General features: G+C 49.9%; 1 protein-coding gene across 2 annotated transcripts in view; it reads left to right on the top strand.

The window, feature by feature from the left end:
* Nucleotides 1–343: 343 nt before the first annotated feature.
* Nucleotides 344–27,752, top strand: part of Anxa6 (annexin A6) — a 55,789-nt gene continuing 28,380 nt past the window's right edge. For both annotated transcript variants that reach the window (XM_021213636.1, XM_021213635.1), the window contains exons 1-7: nt 344–456; nt 12,226–12,269; nt 20,411–20,501; nt 22,701–22,795; nt 23,391–23,504; nt 25,469–25,559; nt 26,762–26,841. In XM_021213636.1, coding sequence (XP_021069295.1) covers nt 12,252–12,269; nt 20,411–20,501; nt 22,701–22,795; nt 23,391–23,504; nt 25,469–25,559; nt 26,762–26,841 — 489 coding nt within the window. In that variant the 5' untranslated portion in view covers nt 344–456; nt 12,226–12,251. The remainder of the gene's footprint in view (nt 457–12,225; nt 12,270–20,410; nt 20,502–22,700; nt 22,796–23,390; nt 23,505–25,468; nt 25,560–26,761; nt 26,842–27,752) is intronic.

Raw genomic sequence — 27,752 nt, 5'->3', positions numbered from 1 at the left:
GGAAGGCGTGAAATCAGATCAGTCAGGTAAGATCTCAACTTCAATTTTGGCAAGCTTCAAATTTCTCAACAAAGCTTTGGGGAGTAGCAGGAATGTTGGAGAATGTGTCCAGAACAGGACATTAATTTGACTTCTATTTCTGGATGGTAGCGTGACCTTTGCCAAGTCTGGAGGTGACGTCAGGGCTGGGGTCAGGAACGACCCAGGTAGGAGGTGGCAGGTTTCCCCCGAGGGCGCCCTCCCCCATGCCCTTCCCGGTGACACCCAGACTCCAAAAAAGAAGCACTCGGGGTGGGGCGGGACAGGGCGGGGCGGGCAGCGAGCGAACCCGATTGGCCCCTGCGCGCCACGTGTCTCCCTTCACCGTGAGCCCAGCCTGCGCTGCGGCTGCTGCTAGGCTAACGGGCTTCGAGCTGCGTCTGTCTGTACGCCCTGATCCGAGGCCTCCCTAGCGCGGTGAGTGTGCAGAGTCGCTGCGGGGCACGGGGTCCAGGACTGAAGGGCCCGGGGACGAGCACCTGGTCGGGTCCCTGCTGGGGTGAGGTCACCCCAGGGTGTCGCGGCTGGGTGTGTCCCGGGAGGGAACCCAAGGTGCTGGCGCTGGTTGACAGCACTCTGAAGGGGGGAGGGGAGCTGGTGGACCCCCGGCCCCGCCGAGGGTGTGGTCCAAAACCCAGGAGCTTAATTGTCTAAAGTAGTGGAAAAGCCTCGCGGGAGGCTGTGAGTTGCTCAACTTGGAGAGCTTGAGGAATTAATTGAACCGTCTGCTGAGCACCAGACGGTTCGTGGTGTGGTCAGGGAGAAAGGCTCCCTGATGCCGGTCAGAGGAGATCGGCTGTCTGTCCCGAGATGCTCACCTTTCCGGGAGCCGCAGAGGCTCTTAGCAAGATGCAGAGGTCCCACTCTGAATTTTGCTTCTCCTAAGCCAACCCGGCTCCTTCCCAGTTTTTCAGGGCCTTAGATGCTTGCTCCCTTCTGACCTCGAATCCAGATTCCACCACCAACTTGCAATATGGTCTTGAACCAGCCGCTTTCCCTCTCTGAACCCCCCTCTCACAAGTGTTGATAACCCCCACTTTCAGCCCGATGAAAGTGGGTTGATTTGGCTGCTGGTTAGGGAATCTTAAGTACAGGTGTGGTCGATGAAACGCTCCTTTAGGAGAGAGAATCTGGCTTCTGCTTCCCCCACCCCACCCCACCCCCTTTTGTCTAAACTCTGGTGGGTCTTACTAGACACTTCCAAATTTGGGCATATGGCTCCAGGGTTTGTAGGGGATCCTGGTGTCCCCTTAGAATCTTCCCTCCGTTCCACCTCTCCTGGCCAGATCACATCTTGAAGCTGCTGAGCCCACCTCCCCGACAGGATAGCCTGACTCCCCAGCCTTTCTTATCCCCCCCCCCCGGAACTATTTCAGCCCCGGCGGTACCCCTTGATGTTCTGGCTGCAGGCCCTAAGCCCTGCAGGAAGACCCTGGGCAATCCTCTCCCATATCCACGAGTTGCAGCTTGCCTGGGACCCTTGGAGGGACTTCTTTTCTCTCTAGGCCCTTGTTCCCCATAGCGGTCTGCTGAGGTGGCCGCCACTTCCGGTGCCCCCCCCCCTTGGCCAATTCAACTGTTCTCAGATTTGGGAGTGGGGTGTGGCTGGGCATGAAGGGAAGAGAAGGCCTTCATCCCCTTGCAGCTGTGACTGTCGCTCACCAAGTCCCTTTACTTCCTGTCCTTTGTTTGGGAGCCTCTCTCTGCTGGGATACTGAACCTATTTGCTGTTTCTGGCCAGGGGATGCAGCTGCTGCTGGACAGAACATGGATTTGCCCTGAGAATGGAGCTGCTGGGGTGGGGGGTGGGGGTGGGGCTGGGAGTGGGGGATTGCAGCACTGGAGAGCTGCCAGAGACCATACATACATCTGCACTGCAGCTCCCAGAGGAGTCCAGGACACAAGGCTCGGCCCCGCCCCACCCCATCTCTGCCCCTACACCCACAAGCTGGGCACCTCCCCACCTTGATTCCTTCCTCCCTGGAGAAGGAGACCTGTACCCAGGCTCCCAGCTGGTAAGATGTGTTGGACCTGGGTTGGTGGCTCTTTACAGTGCCATTCAGGCTCAGTGGTGGCCCCATGCACCCCCTAGCCAAGCTTCTTCAAGAGACTTCCTGGGTGGGGTTAATACTGAGGATGTGGGCTCCACAGATTGCCCCTATGGAGGATGGGAAGCGAGGGTTTATCCTAGCTTGCTGCTTCTTGGCTTAGAATCCATCCTTTTCTATTTACATTCTGCATTCCATTTGCGTTGCACTCTCCCTGGAGGACTGAGAAGCCCCCACTGAGGCTGGCCCTGCAGAGCTGTGGTGGCCTCAGGATTCTGTGAGCCCATCTGTAAAAGGAGGGCTGATTCTCTTGCGGTTAACAAGGCAGATATGAAAGTGCCAGGTGAACTGTAGAGTGCTCTACGAGGAGAAGCTAGTACTGCTGTGGTAACCTCAGAAGGGTGTGGTACTCCGGAGGCTACCTGAGCCCCAGGTTCCTCTTTCTCAAGGCTCCTGTCTTGATGCTTCTTAAGGTCATTGTCCTTGTCACGGATGGAACCCTTCCAGCCAAGCAGACTCCGGGTATCAGACCACTACAGAGATAGAGACGCTGTAACCCTCATGTAGAGAAGTGGCTAGACATGTGTCCCCCTACACAGGGGAAGCCCTGGTTCCTTCCCTAGGGAGGCATGAACTTCGAGCATCTGCAATCCTAGCACTCAGAGGTGGAGGCTGCAGGATCTAGAAGTTCAAAAGTTACCCTGAGCTATGTAGTAAGTTGGATACAGGAGGCCCCCATCTCAAAAAAAAAAAAAAAAAAAAGTTGTAAGCTCTTGCGTAGTACTCTTACGCACATTAGTCTTCTTTGTTTTTTCTTTAAGATTTATTTATTCATTTTATGCATGTGAGTACACTGTACCTGTACAGATGGTTATGAGCCTTCATGTGATTGTTGGGAATTGAATTTAGGACCTCTGCTCACTCTGACCCAAAGATGTATTTATTATATGTAAGTACACTGTAGCTGACTTCAGACACACCAGAAGAGGGCGTCGGATCTCATTACGGGTGGTTGTGAGCCACCATGTGGTTGCTGGGATTTGAACTCAGGACCATCGGAAGAGCAGTCGGTGCTCTTACCCACTGAGCCACCTGGTCAGCCCCATGCTAGTCTTCATTCTTGCCAGGTGTAGTAGTCCATGCCTTGGCCTTTTAATTCCAGCACCTGGGAGCCTGAGGCCATTCTCTGTGAGTTTGAGGCCAGCCTGGTGTGCTACAGAGAGAGACCCTGCCTTTAAAAAACAAAACAAAACAGAACAACCTCAAACTGCCTTTATCCTGTACACCTTGACCTTAACTGTTATGGATTATTTTTAAAATATTTTTATTTACATTTATTTATTTGTGTATGTACATCTATGCCATGTTTTGCCTGTTGAGGTCAGAGGACATCTTGTGGAACTTGGTTCTCTCCTTCCATGTTGTGGTTCCTGGATGCAACTCAGATTATCGGGCTCCTCATATGCTGAGCCATCTCATGGCAGTTTTTCTCTCTTTTTGTTTGCGGACGGCCCGTGAGCTATCACAGATTCTCGTCTCTGCCTCCCATCATGCAGTAGGATGGTAGGCTTGACTACTGTGCAGGGCTTTACCTGTAGATTTGAACTTCTGCCCTTCCTATCTTAACACACAACTTCTTAATAGCTGTGGGGCTTCGATCTCTGGGCTTCTTTCTGGTCCCTGTGAGTTGCTAGACCTTATCTAGCCATTCACAAAGTAACCTTGGATGGAGTTCAAACCCAAGTTAGGCCATTTCTGATCCTAGGGCAGCCAGATGGATGCCTGGGAGCCCATCCAGCCTGGGGATCGGTGATTGCTGGTCAGGAGTTAGAAAACACTGCTCTTGAAGAAACCTGAGTGTCTGGGAGTAAGAGTTGGGGACAAAACAGGGGTGCTGTATCCTGCTGCATTAGCTAAGTATTGGGAGCTGCTCCTTCTGGCTTAGGGGAGCCCATAAGAGTTTTCTAGATTTGTCTTTTCTTAGTGGTAGGGATGGAACCCAAAGACTTACATCTATGCTATACTATACTAATCTATACTAAACTGAGTCTATCTAAACTGAATACCCAGTTTAAAAGGGATGTTTGAAGATCACAACCTTTAAGTAGTACAGTAGACTTACCCCAAGAGGCACCAAAACTTTCTGGTGTACAGAAAATCTTCAGACTCTGTTATTAAAATTGTTCTTGAGACAGGGTCTCATGTATCCCAGGCTGGCATTGAACTTGCTATGTATCTGACGATGAATTTCTAACCCTGCAGCCTCCAGCTCCCACACGCTGGGATTGCTTGTGTGTATGTAACTATCATGCCTGATTTTTGCAGTGCGAGGGGTCAACCCCAGGGCCTTGTACATGCTGGGCAGGTACTCTATGGAATGAGCTACACCCCAACCTACAACATGCATGTTCTTTTCTATGTTATCTTAAAAGTGGATTGAAGGGTGGGGGAAATGAATAGCAAATGGCTCAGCAGGTAAAGGCACTTGCCACCAAGCCTGATGACCCGAGTTCAAACCCCAGCACCCACATGGGGGAAGGAGAGAACCAACTCTCATAACCCACAGCACATGTTTGCCCCCCCAAAAAATGATAAAAAGTTTATCATAATCAATCCTCATTTTTCCCCCTGCTATACTTATTGTCGGGCAGACTGTGGTATTAAGCTGTCATTACCAAGGGCACAGGAGCCTTGTCTATCCCACTTTCTGTCCCAGATCCCACCAGTGAGCCTAGATGGTTAGTAGGTTTGTTGTTTCCTTTTGCTCTCTCACGAGTCCTCCCTCGGTTAATCAGTAATTTTCTCTATGGACCTGGACAAGTTGCCCAACTTCAGGTCATTTCCCCTCTGGCCACAGCTTGGGGAGTAAAGCAGTTTACTGGTTCCACTTTTCCCCTTGTGACTTTTCAAGGGTGTCACTAAAGAAACCTCTCATGGCTGTAACTGGAGTTTTTTGTCGTGGAGGCCTAGGCTTCTGCAGCCCTGCCCTAGCAGAGCTCGGCCACCTGGTCCCGGTAAACCAGCTAGAGAACTGTAATGGTGAGGGGGAAGTGTTAAAAGGAAGCTTATCCAATGTGACCAAGTTGGGAGGAAGAATGAACTGAGGGAGGCTGAGACACCAAGCCCCTTTTTACTATACTGACATGACTTGTGTTCGAGCAGAGGAAGAACCAGGACAAGAGATGGGCATGGTCAACCAGTCTGATGGTCAACCAGTCTGACCCTCTCTGCCTCCATTCTGGCTCTTCTGAGAGGTTCTTAGAAGCCCTCACCTCTGTCATCAATATCAGTGCCATTGCTTTAGGAACTCCCTCTGGTTCCTCCTGACTGACCACTCCTGCCCTCACTCACCCACCCACAGGGAACGACTGTCCTCTTTCACAGGGTGATCCGTTCTGCGCAGTTTTGTTCTTCAGGAATCTAAGGTGACACCAGAAGGATGGTTCAGGGTGGTACTTAGCTCTGTACTTTGAGCCAGAGTAAACAAGACAGACAGACAGACAGAGTCCAGATGAAGATGGAGACGCCAGGAGATAGCTTGGATTTAGTTTCCTTATGAGAAGAGTGAGGGGTTTGTGCTTTTGAGGAAAAGCACCCTCGAAGGCTTGGCTTCTTAACCACTCCATCATACAGGGCAACCAGCCTGAAGAAGTGCCGCCCTGGCTGGAGGCAGAGGTTAACCTCATCAGAGGGTTACAGCAGGCACCATAGCTGTGCAGTAATGGGCCAGCCATGAGTCACGTGCAATAAAATAAAAATGAGCATTTGCCTAAGATTTTACTCTCCTTACAGCCAATGACTAGTTCAAGCAGATATTAGTAACCAGCTCCAAATGGAATCAATAGCCGCCTTTATATTTAAAGGAATATGCACTTAGAGGCAAAACTGGTTTTTCCACCCAGGGGGGAGGGGAGAGACTGCAGAATGATATTAGAATTACTATGTATGAACATTAGTCATCTACCACGTGCTGAGCTCTACAAGAGCCTGAAGACAGAAAAACTAGAATCAGATGGTCCCCAGAGGTTTTCTTTGAAGGTAGATTCTTCTCCCCGCCCCCACCCCTGTCCCCACAGTGCATGCAAAATCAGTGACCTCTGGCTACACAGAAATGGCAACTCCTCAACAGCTGACCACAAGCCAGTCTAGGGAGGGTGGTGTGCAGCCTGTGGGGATTCCAAGGAAGGGATCTCCCTGGTTTCCCAGTTGAGGTAACGACTAGGTCCAACAGAAACCAATCAGTTGGTTGGCTGCACTGGCCCTGAAATGTTTTCAGTCTCTACTGTTGGACTTTGGACATTTGAGGGGGCAAAAAAAGTCCTCAGGTTTTATCGATGAAGCTGGAATGGAGAAACACTCGTCTAGGTTCTAGAAGGTTGGGTAGATAAGTGATAGTGGAAGACATTCCTAGCTTAGGAGGGAAAACTGGTTATAACCAACCCTTCAAGCCCAAACACACACACACACACACACACACAGAGAGAGAGAGAGAGAGAGAGAGAGAGAGAGAGAGAGAGAGAGAGAGAGAGATGCATGTGAAGGCCCGAGGACCATTTTCTGGATTCTATTTTATCTTTCCATCTTTACATGGTCCTAGGAACCCAACGTAAGTCACCAGACTTGCATGGCAAGTGCCTTTCCCTGTGACGCCATCTCACTGGTCAGGTTTTGTTTTGCTTTGAGACAGGGTTGGGGTGCTGTCCTGGAACCCACTATGTAGACCAGACTGGCCTTGAACTTACAGAGATCCGCCTGCCTCTGCTTCCCCACTTCTGGGATTAAAGATGAGCGCCACTATTCCTGCTCCTGCTTGCCAGTTGTGATGATTGACATCTTTGAAATGAGCTGAAGTAAACACTTTGGAGTGGAAGCATCCTGACCACTCACTCATGCACACGCATTAACATGGAAAGGCACTAATGCCAGGCCCTCAGAGAGAGGCAAGGGAGCTGCCTGAGGGGTGCACATCTGTAATCCCAGCTCACAGGAAGCTGGGGGAGGACGGTGTCCTGTTCCAGACCAACCTGGACCATAGCATGAAGCCTCAAAACAACAAAAGATCAAGAAGTGGGGCAGGGTGATGGAGCCTTTCAGCATGGTAAAAAAAAAAAAAAGAAAAAAGTGGGGTCGGGCGTCTAGAGGGAAAGAAGTGGCCAGCCTTATGATACAGAAGAAATCTCTCAGGTCAGGGTGACCTGTGGTCATTTCCATCTGGGCCAATCAGACCTCCTCAGTGACTTCCTGTAGGCAAGATCTTTCCTATGCAAAAAACAAAGTGGGGGAGTGGGGGTGGGGATGGGGGGAGGTATGAGAAATACCCTATACCTACTGTCTACTGACGTGGGCAGAAGTGAATGGCTTCCTTCAAAAAAATAGCCCCTTGGAACCCATGTTCTATCCGCAAAGGCCTGCAGTTCCTCTGAATAGCCAACTTGACATATGCCACAGAACTACATTTGGTTGGCTGTGGGACTGTGGGTGTGGCTCAGTTGGCAGACTGCTCGCTGACACCCTGGAAGCCAGCCTGGGTTAAGTCTCCAGCACTGTAATAAACTGTGTGAGGAGATGCCAACGTGAAATCCCAGCACTTGGGAGGTAGAAGGTTGAGGCGGAACATACTTAGTAAGTTCAAGCCTAACCTGTCCTATAAGAGACCCTGTCTCAATAAGAAACAAAATGAAACTGGCCTAAAAACAGTCTGAGGCCAGAGAGATGAGGCTCAGTGGTTAGGAGCACTTGCAACTCTTCCAGAGGACTCAGGCTTGGTGCCCAGCACCCAGGTCCTTTGGCTCACAACTTTTAAAACCCTTAGGACAATGGTTCTCAACCTGTGGGTTGTGACCCCCTTGGAGGTTGACCAACCTTTTCACAGGAGTTGCCTAAGACTATTGGAAAACACAGATATTAACATTACAATTCATAACAGCAGCAAAATTACGGTTATGAAGTAGCAACGAAAATAATTTTATGATTGGGAGGATCCTACCTGATCTCCAAATACACCGGCTCACGTGTGGCATATGTTCATCCGGGTAGACATATACCCATAAGCGTGAATAGAAAGAAATGGTTTTAAAGTTCCTTTTTCAGGCCTGGAGAGGTGGCTCAGTGGTAAGAGCACTTGTTGCCCTGGCAGGGGACACAGCACCCACAGGGTGGCTCACAACCTTCTGTCACTCCGGTTCCAAGGATCTGATGCCCTCTTCTGACCTCTGTACGCATGGACACACATGTGGTGCATGTACATACTACAGACAGGCAAAACATTCCTGTACATGAAATAAATATAAAAAAAAATAATAATAATTTCCAGTGGGCTACTTTAGCCTCCCACAGGACAGATTGTTTTTGCACGCTGCCTTGCAATAGCCTAAGAAAACTTTATAGTTTTCCCATTTCTGAGATTAAACTGAGACAGAGAGAAGTGATACAATTGGATGTTTGCAGTGTCAGGATTTGAACCTGGGGACTTCGGACAAAGCCTTCATTTATTGCCATATTATCCCAATAAAAAATGACCATCTGTTGCTAACTGTGATGTGTTTTTAGAAAGATAAAAAGATAAAGAGATATAAGATATGTTCTGTGGGGTGTGGTGAGGTGTGGGGGGAGGGGGTGCCTCGATGGGCCCATGCCAAGGCATCCCTTCCCCCTGAAGGACCAGCCACATGACAGTATAGTATAGAATAGAGTTTATTCAGGGCATGGGGAGGGGAGTTAAGAAGGTAGTAGAGGCAGAGAAAGGCAGAGAGAGAGAGAGTAGAGAAGTAAAGGCCAGTCATGGCCTTGAGCACACGGACAGAGGGGCTGGGAAGGGGGAAGGGAAGAACCCAAGAGGGCAAGAGAGAAGCAAGAGGGAAGCAAGAGTAAGAGGCAAGAGAGAGAGGCAAGGGCTGGTGAGATGGTTCAGTGAGTAAGAGCACCCCACTGCTCTTCCAAAGGTCCGGAGTTCAAATCCCAGCAACCACATGGTGGCTCACAACCATCCTTAACAAGATCTGACACCCTCTTCTGGAGTGTCTGAAGACAGCTACAATGTACTTAAAAAAGAGGGGGGGGGGGGCAAGAGATAATGGGTCAGGTCTACCTGGCTGTTGCCAGGTAACAGTGGGGAGGAGCATACCTGGCTGTTGCTAGGTAATTGTGGGGTGGAGTTTAGACAGAATGCTAACAGACTGTGTGTCGACAGTCTTACTAAGCATTTTCCCATCTGTTGTTTCATAGTTCCAATATGCCTTTGCAGATGTGCAAACTTGAGATTCAGTTTAAACAGCTTGTGTAAATCAGAGAGGGTGCAGGGAACATGGTGGCCCTGACCCACTCAATAGGCTGGGCAGTAGGATTCTGACCCCAACATAAGACCACGATAGTCACAGGCTACCAGACGAGGCAATGGTGATGCCGACTACCCAGGTAGACGCCATCCAGGTCACTGCCCAGAGGGAGAGGGTTTCTGAATGATCCAATTGCTTGGCTGCTCAGACCAGAAGGGACTTAGGCCTCTCAGGAGAGAGAAGCTGTTTTTACCAGTCTCGAGTGCCCATTTCAGGTAAGTTGGCAAAACTGACAGGTTGAGGGAGAGCTGAGGAGTTCTAAGAGCTGGGTAGAGCCTTCCCAGCATTCTCTTGTGAAAACCATTCAGTGAACTATAGAAAAGTCTTTCATATTGACCGTAGATCTTCCCCAACATGGCAGTTAATCAGTGACCTCATTTCCTTAAGGTCCAGAGAGGGAACCCAGCTGGAATCACATTCTTTCTCCAGCTGTTGGAAGCCTGCTGTGACCTGGGACTTTGAGGCAGGGCTCCTGACTGAGTCCTGACAGATGGTTCCAGCCTCAGCTGGGATCCTGGGCTAGTGGCTGAGCAGCCAACCTGAGGCTGTGTGGTGTAGGTTGTTGTGGTAGAGCCCCAGTGCTCAGACAGCTAACCTGCTGCAGCCTTTGGATGTCCTGTTGGAATGAATCACATTGACCCTCTGAACTACAATATGAATATTACATTATCAAAAGGAACTCACTTTCCTTGTACACAGGAGGCAGGCTACCCAACACACACACACACACACACACACACACAGAGGGGGGAAGGGGGAGGGGAGGAGAGGAGAGGAGAGGAGAGGAGAGGAGAGGAGAGGAGAGGAGAGGAGAGGGAGACACTGAGAGAAAGACTGCTCTTGGAGTTTTCCCCAAAGGCATAGTGGCCCCTTCTTGGAGCGAGCTTTCTGTGGAAAGGGGCTCTTGTCCAGATGGGCCTGGGCGCCAGCCAGCTGCTGAAGTTTCCAGCAGCAGGGCCAAAGGAAAGTGCTTCAGCCTTCACGACAGGTCCCAGCCCTCCTCCCCCATGTCCACTCACTCCCTGGGCCTCTCTCTGTGTTTCTGATAGTTTAGGGGTTCCTTTACCAACTGCCTCTTGAGCCTCTAGGCTTGGGGAAACCCCAGGTCTGGTTCTGAGCCCAATCCTAGAAGTCACCCCTCCCCATGTGAGGTTTCCATTTCCTGGTGAGAGCTGCACTTTTATACCACGGGGGCCCCTGGTTGCCAGGACAACAGCAGGGTTTCCTGCAGTTGAGCTGTGATTACAGGCAGATCTCTGTCTCATGTCCTCCACCCCCACCCCCCCACCCCCCCGGCACCGTCAGATAACTGCCCCTTGGTGACTGCAGTTTAGGAAGACAGTACTCTGAAGGTAGCTACATGGGGGCAAACTGACAACGTCCCTGTACTGCAATGGATACCACCACCACTGATGTGTCCAATCTGTGCTTGAAGAAATCCAGATCCCATCCCCCTGGCCGCACTCCCAGGCAGTCTGCGTTTAGCATAACCTTGAACTTGAATACGCACGAAGTCCTTGGTCACATAGCTAATAAGGGTCAGGAGAGCTGTCCCCTAAGTTGGGGGATGGGTAGGGCTGGGGGTGCAGACTTGCAGGTCTCTATGGTTCCACCCTTCTTTTTAGTTCATTCTTGGCAAGTCAGTTCTTTTTACTCTTACAAAGCAGTGCGGAGCCGTTTTAAGCTTAGGTCAGCGGCTTCTGATGGAGCACTGTGCCCCTCCGTGGCTCTTGATTGCTTAACTTGCATCTCCTGCCTTTTCTGCTGAGGGCTTGTGAGCTCGGCTCAGCTCTGCACCCACCTGGCTTTCACTTGTCATTTATTCATAGGTAATACACCTGGGTCCCTTTCCCTTCATCGTAAGATGCTGTCCCTGACACCTCAAGCCCATAGTCCTCACCTCGTTTCAGTGAGATATGGCATCCCTTTTGTTTAAGTCCCCCATGATGGTGATAGATCTGTTCCATCACAGTAATGCCAAGGTGTCACAGAGGCATAAGGTCAGGTCATCATGTCACCATCCTTCTGCCTGCTGTCACCTCAGTCACACACTACTTTCTGTTGCCTCTTACCCAGGCATCTGTAGGAGACCTCTGACTGCCCACCTGGGGTTACATCCTGTTACCTCTTGTCCAGCACATTGTTGTTCCTCCAGATGTTCACTGTAATCCACGTGGGCGCCTTTAGCACTGGGTCCCATGAGAATTAGACTGTCCAATCTTAAATATGTCCTGCTGTGGACTCAGGGTGTAGAGCATTGCCAGCAGGAATAGATGGTGGGTGAATGCAGCAGACCCAAGCTGAGATGATGTCTGGGAATTCCTGCTTCTTCCGTTTGCATGCCAAGAAAACCTGGTTGGGAAACCGTTTTCAGTGGCTTGAAGAGAGGACACACAGAGGGCAGACAGCACACCGGGGTTCTGGATTCTGGAGTTCTAAGTGTTTTGACTTTTGACCAGACGTGGGACCCCGAGTCTTGGTCTCCTTTCTCCTACAAAGGGCACTTGCTGCCTGAGAGGATTGCTAAAGGATTAGGGGTATAGCAGGCACATGGCATAGCCTGGCTCAGTGCTAGGTCAGTGGTCATGCCCAGCCTTCCTGCTCCTCCAGGTCCCTTTCCCACCCTGCTGTGTGTGTGTGACCGACTGTGCCCTATAATCCAGCCACTGTCAACTGAAAAACAAAGTCCCCAGCTCCACCAGGTCTCTGGATATGACTACAGCAGGAGGAGGGAAAATAAGGGCAAAGAGGGGGGAGTTACAGAGTACTGGGGTGTCTCTCAAATTCTCTTTCTCTCTCCACAGTGGTTTCTGCTGCAGAACCTGAGACCATGGCCAAATTAGTACAGGTAAGGGTCTCTCCTCCTCAAGTCCCTGCCCTTGGGCATCAGAAGGTTAACGTAACCCTGGTTACCTTCAGATAATCTTGGGTACCTCCTGATAAGTCCTGGCCCCTTCAGCCCTAAAGGAGCAGAGATGGCTCTAACGTCACAGCTCTGATTCCTATGCAAGTCACCCGTGATGCACACTATCCCAAGTACCAAAGGATGGGAGTGAATCGGCTCAAGGACTGGGTAGTGCAGTGCTTCAGGACTGGCTGGATCTGAGAGCTTGCATGATGGAGTGAGGGTTCTGCTTCTGCAGACAGTTTTATTTAGATTGCTTCGTTCCCGAGAGGTTCTTCCCTGCCTGGCATGGGCAACATCGACCTCTAGGTTTCCATTCTCCTGTCTTCTAGACCAGGATACAATAGTGTAACTTATTTCCAGTGGTTCCAGGTTCTATCCTCACTGGGTGGGCCTGGGTGACATGCCCTTTGGAGTGGGAAGTTGAGTGGACCCTAGCAGAATTCTGTGGTCCTAGGAAGGGACATGGATAACTAGATAGATGCTAAATCACAATGAAGATTGCTTATGTCCTGGAGAGGTGTGTTCCATGTCATATCCATTGGGGTTAAGTTTTCCTGGCCAGAAAGACTCTAACCTCAGTTTTTCTTACTATTTGACCACTCTGTTGGGTGACAGAATTTGAGACCAAATGGAACATTCTCTTCAATTGACTAAGCTTGGCATGAGGGGGGTCGGTCCTGTGTCAAGGTTTGTCTGAGAAAGGTCCCAGTTGGCTACGCTTACAGGGCAAACCTAGCATTGGAAGGAGAGGACAAGCTGAGGGACCCCCAGCTGACCCCCTTTGATGCCCACTTCATCTCTAGAACTCCATCTAATCACAGAGCAGAGCTCTTACCCAATGGCTGAACTGAGAGCCAGTTTCACTTCATCTGTCCTTGTGATGTGACACCCAATGAATCAGGGGTAGTCACAGTTTGCAGAAAGTAACGTTTATGATGCAAGACGGACCCTCTCAGTAGCTCCTGCTGGGCTTCCCCTCCGCGCCCCTGAGGAGCATGCTTGGTCCCACAGCGTCTCTGATCAAGCTGATCAGAAGGGAGGGTTTGTAGGTGTGGGTAAAACTCCAGGACGGGAACTGTTGCTGCTTCCCTCTTCCTGTGTGTGCACCCTGCCTCGCAGGGTTCTGAATGGCTCAAGAGGATAGGTCAGGCCGAAAGATCAGCGGAGCCAAGACTTGGAATTCAGAACTTTGAGCCAGGGCTCATAAACCCTCTGCAAGCAAGTTTCAGGGGGCTGGGCCTGAGGGATTCCTTTTGTTCTGTACGACTGGATGCCCTCGCACCGTGCTTTGGTGGGATAGACATGAAAGAGGCCCTGGGGCCAGCAGGAAGGCAACCTTTGGGTTAAGAGGCTTTGAGAATTGAGAAGGGTCTGCAACAGACCTGCTGGATCCGAAGGTCAGATCTGAGAAGGAATCCAGTGCCATCAGGGGCAAGGGTGGTTCTGGGTGCTTGGCCGGCAGCAGTCTTGGAAGGGAGAAGGTTGCAGAAGATAGTACTAGGGAGATGGGAAGAAGGAAATTTGTTCATTGCAGTGGTCTCAACCTCCCTAATGCTGTGGGCCTTTAATACAGTTCCTCATGCTATAGTGATCTCCACTTACAAAATTATTTTTGTTGCTACTTCATAACTGTAATTTTGCTACTGTTGTGACCATAACATAAATATCTGTGTTTCCCAATGGTCTTAGGCAACCCCTATGAAAAGGTCATTTGAGAACCCCCACAAGGGGTCATGACCTACAAGCTGAACACTGCTGGTCTATTGCCTGTTGTTAGCAGTGTCTGCAATGGCCCCCATACACGCACGGACACATGCATGTATGCACACATACATGCACGCACACCCACAGGGCCTTGCAAACATACAGCACACTGCTTACTTTCCTCGGGTCCAGTTATTTCAGTTCCTTCCGTCATGATGTGGACCTTCCTGTCACCTTCCAAAGAGGTGAACTTGAGATGCAAAGGCAAGGAGGCAGAAGATGATTCTATGTAAGGCCCCCCCGGGGGGGCATGAACCCTGTGAGGTTTGGGGATAGACTGCAATAGTGAACATAAAACCACTTTGCAGACGGGGAGAGGGTGTGCGCATGTCCTGGGACTCCGGCAGCGGCAGGATGAAGTGGGCATCGGAGCTGATGTGGTTACTCTTTCAGAATTCCCGTGTAGCCAATCGTCTGTCTAGGGGATATTTATCTAAGGAGGCCCAGGCCACATGCAGCAGCTGGGGTGGGGGCCTCACAGGCCAGAGCCCCAAGGCCTAGGCTGCTCACCATCTGGCAACGAGGCCTGCTAAATATTTCAGGGTGGAAAGCTCTTTGTCCACACTCCCTCCATCCTGGGTATCTGCATCCGGGATCCTGCCTGCACGGGGTGCAACGAGCTGATTATAGGTGTCCTGGATACCTGCACAGGTGGCATTTAAGAATGTAAACTTCACACAGTGGGACGAGCCATGGCCTGTGGGAGCTCCACCTAGGTAGTCTGAGGGACTTTCTATATCTTTATATGAGCAGCCAGGGCTGAACCCCACTCTGCTTGCAGTGCCTATGAGCAAGCGTGTGACATCTTAGATCACAGGGCTGGTAGGCAAGTGCTGAAGACTTCTCTGACCTTGTGCAGAGGTACGTGGGAGACTGAACTAGATCCTTGTGTAGCTTGCCTCTCCATGAACACCTTGGCCAAGCCTGTGTGAGCCATCAGCCATCCTTCCCCAGTGTCACATTAACTGCTTTATCATGAGCCCAGACAGCTCCATCCGTGGAGGGAGGCAGGCAGAGGTCCTAAGACTGCGCAAAGCAGATTGTTCTCTGCTTCTTGACAGTGGAAGCAGTATAACCAGCTGCCACCCTTAATTTCTCCATCAGGATGGACTAGGCTCTTGAACCATGAGCCCAAATAAGCCCCTGCTCTCTTAAGTTGCCTTTGTTCAAGGTATTTTTATCACAGCAACAGAGAAGTAACTATGGCAACCCTACTACTGACCTTGAAAAAGGCATTGGTTTGAATCTGCTGCTGCCTGACTGCTCTTAATCTACCCAGAAGATGGGTTACATAGTGAAACTTCCCGGAAACAGTATGGTGAGGAACATCTCTGTTTAATGGACAGAGTTTAATGGACTCTGTTTAGTGGAGAAAGCCAGGCCAAGTACAAGTGCCTTGCTTTGCCCAGGCCCTGACTTAAGTAGTGTGCTCAAGGCAGCTGGCAGGACTGCAGACTCTCAATGTCATTGCAACCCCATCTTCTCTACCCCACACATGGGTTTATAGACTCTGGGCATCGGCTCCTAAGCTCTCTCACCTGGGTTTCCTTTCCCCAGTGTTCTCATTGACCTTAGACCTCTGTATGGTAATTTCCACAGCCTCTCTCCCCAGGGTGGAGGGCAGCTGTTGCTCATCCTCAAGAACTCACGGGAACTCAGACATCATCTCCAGGAAGTCAGCTCTAATCTGCTCAGCACATATTCTCAGTAATTCACACATCTATTTCTGGAGCCAAAAAAAAAAAAAAAGATGTCCTCACTCACTGGTTCTCAGTCTTCTCAACACTGTGACCCTTTGATACAGTCCCTTGTGTTTTGGTGACGTCCAGCCATAGAATTATTTCCATTGCCACTTCATAACTGTAACTTTGCTTCTGTTATGAATTATAATATAAATATATGACATGAAGGATATCTGATTGTGAACCCTGTGAAAAGTTCATTCAATCCCCAAAGGGGTTGTGACCCACAGGCTGAGAGCCAACCACTATCCTAGATCCTGTGCTAAGGGGTGGGAAATACATCACTGAGCAAGACAGGCAGTCCCAGCCATCACAGAGATTCTTCCCTGTCCCCTATGCTGTCCTTAGCTGACTGGCTCCTAGCTGCATATACTATTTTACAGCTCCCTGCCAGACTGATTTTTTTTTCCCCACAGGTCCTGGGCTCAAAACTTAGTAGATTCTCAGTGAGAAATGGATGGATGCATGTATGCATGCATGGGTGGATGGATGGATAGTTGGGTGTGTGGATAGATAGATGGGTAGCTTGGTGGGAAGATGGGATGGCAGATAGACAGATTAATGGACAGAAGAACAGACAGATAAATGGAAGAAAGGATAGATGGCAGCATCAATGGATAAATGGGTGGATTGGTGGATGTATAAACTAATGAATGACAGATGGATAAGCAGGTGGCTCTAGTTTCCCTAGAAACAAAAATCTGTGCATGAGGAGCCGTTGGGGTCTAGGTATGGCTTGGTACTGATCCTTATTTATAGCTTGAAAGTGGGTCAGCCTGGCACAGAGAGAAGCAAGTCTTTGAAAGCAGGGGAGGCAGACAGTGCAGTATAATAACTCCAGGTTTAGTCTTCAAGGAGAGGAAGCAGCCCTAGGCTATGTGATGGTTATTCCTTCTTCCCTATGACCTGCCACACCATCCTGGCTTCTGTCAGGGAGGAAGAAAGCTCGATTTACTAAACACAGCCATCCATTGCATTCCCAATCAGGCCTCTGATATGCTGGCTAGTCACATGTCACTTGTCCTCTTTTTTGTTGTTGTTGTTGTTGTTGTTGTTGTTGTTTTTCGAGACAGGGTTTCTCTGTATAGCCCTGGCTGTCCTGGAACTCACTTTGTAGACCAGGCTGGCCTCGAACTCAGAAATCCNCCTGCCTCTGCCTCCTGAGTGCTGGGATTAAAGGCGTGCGCCACCACCACCCGGCTGGCTTCTTTGTTTTGATGCTTCAAAATTCTAAGGTACATTGCCTTCCCCTCTAAGTGAGCCTGAGGATCAGTGGTAAGGAGTTTGGAGCTAGAGAGATGACGGACATGTGTTCTCAGGCAGATGGAAAGAAAGCATGAGTCATAGCAACAGCTGGCTTCCCCAGGCAGAGCCCAGAGGGCCTGGCTCCCAGGAAGATATTTCAAAGCTAGGCATTCCAATGTTGCTCCTAGCATCCCCAATGCTGAGCAGTGGTGCTAGGAATCCATGCTATGGAGTCAAACTGTGCACTCCCCTGCCTGCATCCCTCTTTAGCCTTCTCCAACGCAGAGGGAACTATCTTCATTCCTTCATTCCACTCAGTTACAGTTAGCAAACTCTCTCCGGGCTCCATTGCTAAGCCTGAGTTAGGTATGGGGATTTACTTTCTCTTATGCCGTCATAGCTTACTCATTATAGCATCTGTTCTTGTGGAGTCAAGAATCAAAGAGCCAGCTGGGCAATAGTGGCGCACACCTTTAATCCCAGCACTTGGGAGGCAGAGGCAGGCAGATTTCTGAATTCCAGGACAGCCTGGTCTACAAAGTGAGTTCCAGGACAGCCAGGGCTATACAGAGAAGCCCTGTCTCGAAAAAAAAAAACAAACAAACAAAAAAAAAAAAAAAGAATCAAAGAGCCAGATGTGGTGTCTCATGCCTGTAATCCCATCACTCAGGTAGCAGTGTCAGGTGCATCAGGGGTTCAAGGTCAACCTCGACTACATAGTGAGTTCAAGACCAGCCTCGGCTATGTGAACCCTTATATCAAAACAAAACAAAAAACAAAATGACCAAGAGAAAGGTTAGACTAGAAATTCTTTAAGACCCTTCGCAAAGCAGACCTTCTGGTCCCCTCTGCTCCCTTTTTTCTTCACCGTAGCAGCTGATGGTAATTACTTTCTGACATTGCTAGATCAGGATACAGAAAGAAACACCAAATGGTTAGGAGGTAAAATTCTAGCAGGACACTGCCTTTTCTCTGATAGCAGGGACTTAAGGGCCTCCTCTAGTCAGTCTATGAACAGACCAGGCCTGACACAGGACCTCAGGTCCCTGGATCAGACTATCCAGGGTGGCACTGTGCCAATGCAAATGTGGCAGGCCTTGGAAGGACTGAAGAGGGCAGAGGGAGTGTAGGCGGGATGTAGGGCCAGCATGCGCCATCCCTTGCTCCTTTGGTTTGCTATCTGGCCTGATACTCTTTCCTTACCCAGGGCTGAGATCAGGTTGCAGGGGATTCACGAATGGCGGGAAGAAGGCTGTGTCCCTTTCTGGTCACCCGCCCTGTGAGAGCTTTAAATAGCAGCCCTGCACCCACACATGCATACCTCTGAAGAGCCAGCTTCTGGGACCTAAAGCAGAGGGCAGACAGATATCTGGCTGGGTCCTGTGGTAGGAAACAGCAGGAGACACCAGGCTATGGGGTGACTCCTGTTTTGCTTGTCTGTGCCTCACTCCTTGAAGGCACAATCTGTGGGCTCCTCAGCCTCCAGCTGCTCCTCCATCTACAGAGCCTTTTCTAACCTCTTTTTTGGAGCTGGTGTCTGGCTTAGCTGTTTTCTCTGTAACTTACCTCTCTCTTTAGGTATTTCCTATTTCCAGGCCATCTCTGCCAAGGGGCTCAACTAAAGCAGGTCTTTGTTCTTTTCTGAATCTTCAACCCTTGGCCTTGGGCCTGGCACAGATTGCGTGCTGTGTGCCTGCCCAGGGGCAGCCCCCTGTGAATTGGAATCACCCAGTGGGTCTCTCAGACCTGGTTCTTCTCCACACTGTATGACTGCCCCACATCTGACTCCTCCGTGAAACAACCCATTGTGCATTCAGCTTTAGATCTGATGTCTGAGGTCTCCTAGCTCTCTGCCCTCCTCTCCTGGCCTACAAGGACCCTGCCAGCTTGTCCTCAGATGCCAGTTCACAGCTCAATTTACTGGGCCTCCCAAGGACCAGTGCTCATCCTGGCATTGAACTCGAGAGCAGCTCTGGGTCCCCCTGAGTAGCTGGCAGCTGTGAGGCTGGTCCAGCTGAGGACAGATGGGAACAGGGAAGAGGGCTGGGGTGTCTGTAGGGCTCCTTCTCAGGGATTGGTTAACCTTAAACACTCCTGCAGCTGCTAATATAATCGTATTAGTGGAGATGAAAAGCTTTGTAAACAGTAAAGTGCTCTGAAAAGCAGGAATACTGAGGAGATGTCTTAGACAGTAACACTTGCTAGGTAAAACATGATGGCCTTAGTTTAAGCTCAGAACCCAGCCCCCCCACTCAAGATAAAAAGAACGTGGTGGTACATCCTTGTAATAGTGGTGATGGGGAGGCAGAGGCAGGTGTATCCCTGGGGCGTGATAACCAGGCTACCTATGATGGGCAACAGGCCCCAGAAAGACCCTGTCTCAAAGAGTAAGGTGAGCCAGGTGTGGTGGTGCATGCTTTTAATTTCAGCAGAGGCAGGTGGATCTCTGTGAGTGTGAGACAAGCTAGGTGTGCCTAGTGAGTTCCAAGACAGCAAGGGCTATGTAGAAAGACCCTGACTAAAAACACCAAAACCAAAACAACACCAAAAACCAAAAACAAGATGGATGGCCTAGCAAGCTGTCTCAGTGAGCACAGATGCTCACATCCTAGCCTGACAGCCTGGGTTCCATCACCAGACCCCACCTAAAGATGGAAGGCGAGAACCGACTCCGAAAAATTGTCCTCTGACCTCCGTCCGCACGCCATGGCAGGCACATACCCACCCTCTAAACACAGTAATAATAAACGTTTGACCATTCTTAACAAATTGGTCGATAGGGTGGGATGGTGCACGCCTTTAATCCCAGTACTCGGGAGCCAGAGGTCTGTGAATTCAAGGCCGGCCTGGTCTACATGGCAGTTCCAGGCCAACCAGGGCTACACAGTGAGACCCTGTCTCAAAACAAACCCCCAAAACAAGGTATCTGGCACCTGAGAAACACCACCTATGGTTGACCTCCGACCTCTACCTACCTACCTACACACACACACACACACACACACACACACACACACACATGCACTACAGGTGGGGCTCTTGGCACTCACAGGGTTCAGCCTGTCACTCAGCCAGGCTTTTGACCTGTCCTTGTGGTGTCCGGTGATGAAGGGCACTGAGCCTTGGCCAAGCTGCCCTCTCTTGGAGGAATGTCACTGTCCTTTGAGTCATCTGCATCTGGTAGCTCTGAAGAGTCAGCCACACTCTTCCCAGGTGACCTCAGCACTTGTTTTTCCTGGGGGGGGGGAGGGGGAGGGCGCGGCAGAGCTCTGGCCTGAGCCAGGGTCCAGGTCATAGGTCAAAACTCACCCTCTGCTTCTCTCACCACAGGGTGCCATGTACCGAGGCTCCGTCCACGACTTCCCAGAGTTTGATGCAAACCAGGATGCTGAGGCCTTGTACACAGCCATGAAGGGCTTCGGTGGGTGCTGGTCCTGCAGGGAGGAGGGTGCGTGGGAGATGGCCACAAGTGGCCTACCCTGAAGCTATTTGCTGTTATTCTGTGACTTTTCCTAGTTAGGGCACCAACAACAAACCAAGGAAAGCATTCTAACCATCCAGTTTGATGAACCGGTGGCTTTATTGGGGTGACTTACAGAAGTATAGGTCACCACAAAACAGCTGCAAAACTCAAATAAAATGGGAAAACCCACTCATGGTGACAACGCAGGAGAGCTACATTCTTAGCACCCAACTGCCCAGCTTACAGATAGCTCCACCAGAGATCGCCCCTCTCCTCAGCCATTGTTACTGCTGTATCATCTTGGGGAGGGCCCTTATGTGTCTGTCTGAGCTTTCCCAGTAGGCTAATGTCCCTGAGCTTCTGAGCCTTGTAAATTTCATGAGCTTCTAACTCTTTTTTTTTTTTTTTTAAACATTTACTCATATGTGAGTGCTCTATGTGCACATATGCCTGCGTTGTCAATAGAGGGCATCAGATCCCAGTACAGATGGTTGTGAGCCACCATGTAGGTACTGGGAATTGAACTCAGGAAATCTGTAAGAACAGACTGTGCTCTTAACTGCTGAGCCATCTCTTAACCGCTGAGCTATCTCTTCATCGAGCTGCCCCTCCCCTCACACACCCACACACACCCACTTCACACCCCCAGCTTCTAAATCTTGAGGGACTTCCTCCTCCATCCTTGAGAGATCATCTCCTTTCAGTGGAAAGCTACTCAGCTGCCGTGGGTGGGGGAGGGGCCTGGAATGTTGCAATGTAGTTTTGTCTTGTTTCATGTTGTTCCCGTTGCTAGGGATTGGACCCAGGATCTCATGCATGCTCGATTAAGTGCTCTGCTTCTGAGCTATGTGACTAGCTTGTTTAAATTTTTCCCTCTTTTTTTATATTTTAGAAATTTACAATGAAATATGTCAAACCACTGAAGAGAGAGAAAGGATACTGCAGCCTCCCCCCTAGTAGACCTGAGCTTAGGGACTGGGCCTGGTTAGTGTAGCTGAGAACCTCGGTCAGTTGCACCCTTCTGGTGGCCCCCTTTCTTCAGGGCGACCACTGACCTGGATGTGTGCTTATTGCTGCCCTTGCTTGTCTGCACTATGCTGGCTGTTCAGGTATCTAGGTTTTTCTAAGTCAAGTGCATCGTGAGGACTTGTGACAGTCCTTACCTGTCTCTGTGCCTCGGTTTCTGTATTTGTGCCACAGAGAGTCCCATCAGGGACTACTGTGAGCTCAGCTACTGTGAATGCAGTAACCCTTCTCTGCGGGGACTTACAGGTTCCTTTAGACCAGTGGTTCTCAACCTTTCTAGTGCTGTGACCCTTTAACACAGTTCCTCCTGGTATGGTGACCGCCAACAGTGAGATTATTTTGTCATTACGTCACAACTTTAATTTTGCTACTGTTACATACTGTGATGTAAATATCTGATCTGTGATCCTGTGGGGGAATCTCGACTGTTATCCCTCATTGAGCTCAGAAAGCTTCTGCTAATGCCTGCAGGAGCTGTAAGGCCTCTGCCTGTTCAGGGCAGCAGCCATGGGGGAATTCCTGGAGGCGGGCTGGGGAGGATGACGGTGTAATGGAATGCAGTCAGCTTGCATCTTATTGAGCAAAAGTCGGGATAGGCACAGTGGAAGCATGAGCGAAGGAAGATGCATTACCTGCAGCAGGACCTGCAGCAGGCAAGAGAGACGCTTGCAAGCCAGCATCCTTGCTGATCAAGCCAGGCATGGAGACTATAATGTGTGCCTGCTCAGTTCAATATAACCATAGTCCCATTCCTGATCCTGTTCCTGATGGTGCTCATGTTAGAGGTACAATCCCAAACATGCTCACTGTAGACACCTCTGAGCATACTCGGCTTGCATCAAGAAGCGTTAGCTGAAAACAAATGAAAGAACATTTTGAAAGTACCTTAATGCCGGGCATGGTGGCGCACGCCTTTAATCCCAGCACTTGGGAGGCAGAGGCAGGCGGATTTCTGAGTTCCAGGACAGCCTGGTCTACAAAGTGAGTTCCAGGACAGCCAAGGCTACACAGAGAAACCCTGTCTCAAAAAAAATAAATAAATAAATAAAAAAGAAAGAAAGAAAGAACCTTAACACAGGAGTCTGAACCCTTGTCTTAGTCTCTAATGACAGCTGTCCTCAACTCTTGTAGGCAGTGACAAGGAGTCCATACTGGAGCTGATCACCTCCCGCAGCAACAAGCAGAGGCAGGAGATTTGCCAGAGTTACAAGTCCCTGTATGGCAAGGTAAGCCGTATGGGGGAGAGAAGCGTCGCTTCCTGTCCAGTTCTGCCTTCATGCTGGCTCTTGTTCCTCCTTCAGTCTCACACGCTGTGAGCACCTTTGTGCAGGTGTTAGAAACACCCTGAGAATGCACACCTGTCGCTCTCTACACTCCCAGGGACAGACAGTGGGACAGACAGTGGTAGGAGAGGGCACATCTGAGGGCTTGAACCTGCACGGCCCACTTGTTAGCTGCATGACTTGGGGCAGAGGCCTGAAATCTCTAGAGCAGTGGTTTTCAGCCTGTGGGGTCTCGACCCCTTTGGCAAACTTCTATCTCCGAAAATATAGATGTTCCGACTCATAACAGTAGCAAAATTACAGTTAGGAAACAGCAGTGAAAATAATTTTGTGGCTAGGGGGTCACCATAGTATGAAGAACTGTATTAAAGGGTAGTCGCGTTAGAAGGTTGAGAACCACTGGTGTAGAGTCTTCTCTAAGGGGTGATGCTAATGTCTTCTCTTGAGAGCTGGGTTCTGTAAGGTGACTGAGCCTTGGACCGGGCGGAGAAGGGGCACACTTACCACTTGTTCTTACCGTGGTGCTTCCTGCCCCCAGGACCTCATCGAAGACTTGAAGTACGAGCTGACTGGGAAGTTCGAGCGGCTGATAGTGAACCTGATGAGGCCACTTGCCTATTGTGACGCCAAAGAGATTAAAGATGCCATCTCGGTAAGAAGCCTGGGTCTAAGTCTGTACTAGTGGACAGGTGTGGGGAGTGGGAAAGGTTCTAGGCTTTGCCACACGCTTGTGGTCAGCCCCAGCCTACCCAGCAAATGTGTCCCTGTCCCAGAGGGGTTTCCTAGTCTTTCCCAGCTTGGCAGATGTGGACAGATGTTAGGGAAAAGTAGACCCTGTAAAATGGGGCCTAGGTCCTGATCCCCATACCAGGGGTTAGAGTCCTGAGAAAGTGGAGACGTGGAGACAAATGCTGCCCGACATAACAGTAAGCTAAGGGTGCAATCCAAACTCACTGCTAGGCCCTGGGTCTAAGAGGCTTTGGTGGGTAAGAGTACAGAGGTCATTCCAGGCTGGAGGCTGTGTATTCATGCATGAGCAAGGCTTACCTGCTGAGGGCAGAGGGATGCCCTCTAGGGAGAGGTGTGGTTGTGCAGGTTTGTCATCACAGCACTAGGGAGTGAAGGCAGAAGGATGATGAGTTTGAGACCAAAATTATTTAAAAATTAGGGAGTGGGGCACTGGAGAGATAGCTCAGTGGTAAGTTCTTGTTCTTGCAAGCATGAGGACCTGAGTTCAAATCCTCCCCACTCACGTAAAAACCAGACACCTGTCACCTCACTGCTGGAGGGGAGAGGTCAGGGTGATTGCCAGGGGCTACTGTCAGTCCGTCTAACCAGAACAGCAAGCTCTGGGTTTAGTGAGAGACCCTATTTATAAAAATCAGGTCTTAGCTTGGTCTTGCAAACTTTATATGCCCCATACAGGGGAACGCCAGGGCCAAGAAGAGGGAGTGGGTGGGCAGGGGAGCAGGGTCGGGGGAGGGTATGGGGACATTCGGGATAGCATTTGAAATGTAAATGAAGAAAATATCTAATAAAATAAGTTAAAAAAAAAAACACCTGAAGTTGACCTCTGACCTCTGCACACAAAGCCCCTGATTTAGAGTGTATGACTCAGTGGAAGAGTGCCTGCTTGCACAGGGAAGCTCTGAATTTCATCCCTAGAACCCTAAACGCGCACACAAAAGCCCTTGATTGTGCCTGGCGCTTTTATAAAGCCTATGATCTCTGCTATCATTAAATACCATATGATCCTTAGATTCAATTCATGAGTGGATACGCTGGGCCATGTGAGAAGTTAATTGGCTTCTCAGCCTGCCTTAGAATTTGGCAAAGCAGCAAAGAAATAAATGAGAAAATCGTGGCCAGAAAGATGAAGTCATTGTTATTGCTGAAAGTTTTATAAATGTTCATTTTCTGTATAAAGCCCTGGCGTGTTCCCTCCATTGGATGGGTAACTTGGGAAAGTCGTTTAAAGATCACTCAGTCCCACTTAGTGAACACCATGTCCTCTGTAGCCGAAACTCTGGCAGTACACATCAAGGTTCTCGTTTCCCGTCAGGCTGTGAGGATTTGGGCAGACGAGGTAAGAGTGTCAAACCTGCCACAGTCTCCGCAGCTGGTTCCACTGAAGTTGCCAGTGGCCCAGCTTACCTTCGGTTGTGACTCTAGGAGGAAGAAAATTTCAGGATTATATTGATTTTTGACTTTTATTTATTTATGGACTCAGAGAATCATGTAGCCCAAGCTGGCCTTGAACTCCTAAACCTTCCACCTCTATCTCCTACTGGGACTAGAGGTATATATCTACTATGCCTGGGTTTATGCAGCGCCGGGTCAAACCCAGGGTCTTATTGTGTGCCAGGCAAGCGTTATATCAACCGAACCACATCCCTAGTCCCAGGGTTGCATTTCTTAATGAGCAGTCATGACAGTTGCTGTCCAACTGGGTCTAGAACCCATGCCTTGAGTCTTAGCATAGCATCTCCCAAACGATGCCTCCAAGCTGAGCCAAAGACACCGTGAGTGCAGGAGGTGTCACAGCCTAGGCTACTCTAGGGTCTCCTGTGATTAAGGGGTTCTCATTCTGCCCTCCATGTCTCTTCTCTCCTGCAGGGCATTGGCACAGATGAGAAGTGCCTCATTGAAATTTTGGCTTCCCGGACCAATGAGCAGATGCACCAGCTGGTGGCCGCATACAAAGACGGTGAGGTGGTGGGAAGGAGTCAGACTAGTAGGATGGGGACACCAAGATTAATGAACCATCCATCTTCCTTCTGGTCTATCCACCCCTTTAACCATCTGTTATCCATCCACTCATCTATCTACCCATCCTTCCATCCATCACACTACTATCGTTCATCTACCCAACATCCATCTATCTTCTCATACTCTCACCCATCATCTGTCCACTCACCATCTACTCACCCATCCAACGTCCATCTCCCCACCATCCATCTCTCTACTTACCCATCCATCCATCTATCTGCCCATCCATGTACCACCTACCCATCCACCCACCCTTCCATTCATCCACCATCTATCTAGGCATCTATCTACCATCCGTCTATCCAACACCCATCTATCTTCCTGTCTACCTATTCACTCACTCATTTATCCATCCACTCATCCATATCCACCTATCTATCCATCCACATATCCCTCTGTCTACCCATTGTCCTTCTGTCCATCCATGCAATAAGTAACTGTTCTGTGCTGGACAGTATGTAGGTTCTCAGGAGATAAAAATAGTGTAGCCTCTGCCAGCTAGAACTGGTGGTCTCGTAAAATACTGAGCCTCAGAGCAAAAGAACAATGACACACAGTGGTCAGATTTTACAAAAGAAATAAACAAGAACCAGACTTTCCCAAGAGAGGACCTATACCAGAGATAACCTGTCTTAGGAGGAAGTGAGGAGTTTGTGGTAAGGAGAATTAGGTCACAGATGGCTCTTCCGGCAGAGGGAACAGCAGTATAAAGACTCCTATGTGGAAGTGAGTTAGGTGGTCCAGATGAGGCTGGAGAGGTAGAGGGGAAGTTAGCATCAGGGAGGGCTTTGTAGCCGAAAGAGAGGTGATGTTACTTAGAGTCCAGTGACGAGTCAGGGGTATTTGCAATCAGATATGGACTTTATGACAGTTGCTTTGTCACTGTGGGTAGAAGAACCCTCTGTCCGGGTGATGGTGATGATACAGTGAGATGCGCAAGGTGACAGAAGTAATGTCTACTTCATAGCGTCACAGTGCCCGCCGCTGTAAAAAGATGCTTGGATCTTGCCGTGGCAGCCATGTAGATGGGATTGGGGTTTATAGCCATAGCTAATCATACAAAGGTGGGGGGGGCAAAGACCTGCTCTGGACCTGAAGGTTTGGGGTAATGAGACTAGCGCCCCTATGTTCCTTCCACAGCCTATGAGCGAGACCTGGAGTCTGACATCATTGGAGACACTTCTGGCCACTTCCAGAAGATGCTGGTGGTACTGCTCCAGGTAGGTCCGTGGGCAGTCCGAGGCCCTTTTCTGCAGCTCTCCCGGATGTGAGCCATAGGCTGCTTTCACTGCTTTTCAAACAGGTGGCCTAGGAGGGCTACAGGATGTAAAGGCCACCTCTAGGTCATGCCTCCTTCACCGCCTGTCCACATTTGCTTCATCCTCCAGACCTGAGAGACCACACTCAAACCCAGGCTCTGTCTATGGGTCTGTCCTTGTCCCAACACCCTGCTTCACACAGGCTTGTGCACTACAGGGACTCATTCCTCACGCACAGCCTCCTTCCCCATCCTCAGGCACTCTGCCTCACTTCGGTGGCCGCTTCTTCAGGCATGCACAGGCACCTGCCTGCTCTGCCCATCCCCAGTCAAGCTCTGATCCCCTGACCCACCCAAGGCTCTCTAAAGAGGCTATAAATGATGCCACCATGACCGAATCGGGCCTGCCATATTGGATTGCTTTTTCTTTCATTTTTCTACATTAAAACAGCCAGACATTGTGGTGTGTGTCTATAATGCCAGCCCTGGGTGGGTAGAGGAGACAAGAAGATGAACTCAAGAAGGGCTACATGAGAACTCAAAGCACAAACGGCAGGGCTAGAGAGATGGCTCAGTGGCTAAGAGTGCTGTTCTTCAAGAGGACCTGGGTTTGGTTCCCAGCGCCCTGGAACTCCAGCTTCAGGGGATCTGACACAACATCCTCTTCTGATCTCTGTGTTCATCTGCGCTCATGTGCATGCATGCATACATACAGCCATAATCATACATGTGTGATTAAAATCCTTTTTTTGTTTTGTTTTTGTTTTGTTGTTGTTGTTGTTTTGAGACAGGGTTTCTCTGTGTAGCCCTGACTGTCCTGGAACTCACTCTGTAGACCAGGCTGGCCTCGAACTCAGAAATCCACCTGCCTCT

Source organism: Mus pahari, chromosome 14, assembly GCF_900095145.1.
Source record: "Mus pahari chromosome 14, PAHARI_EIJ_v1.1, whole genome shotgun sequence".
NCBI classification, from domain to species: Eukaryota; Metazoa; Chordata; class Mammalia; order Rodentia; family Muridae; genus Mus; species Mus pahari.
This window is presented reverse-complemented; position numbering and strand designations above follow the sequence as displayed.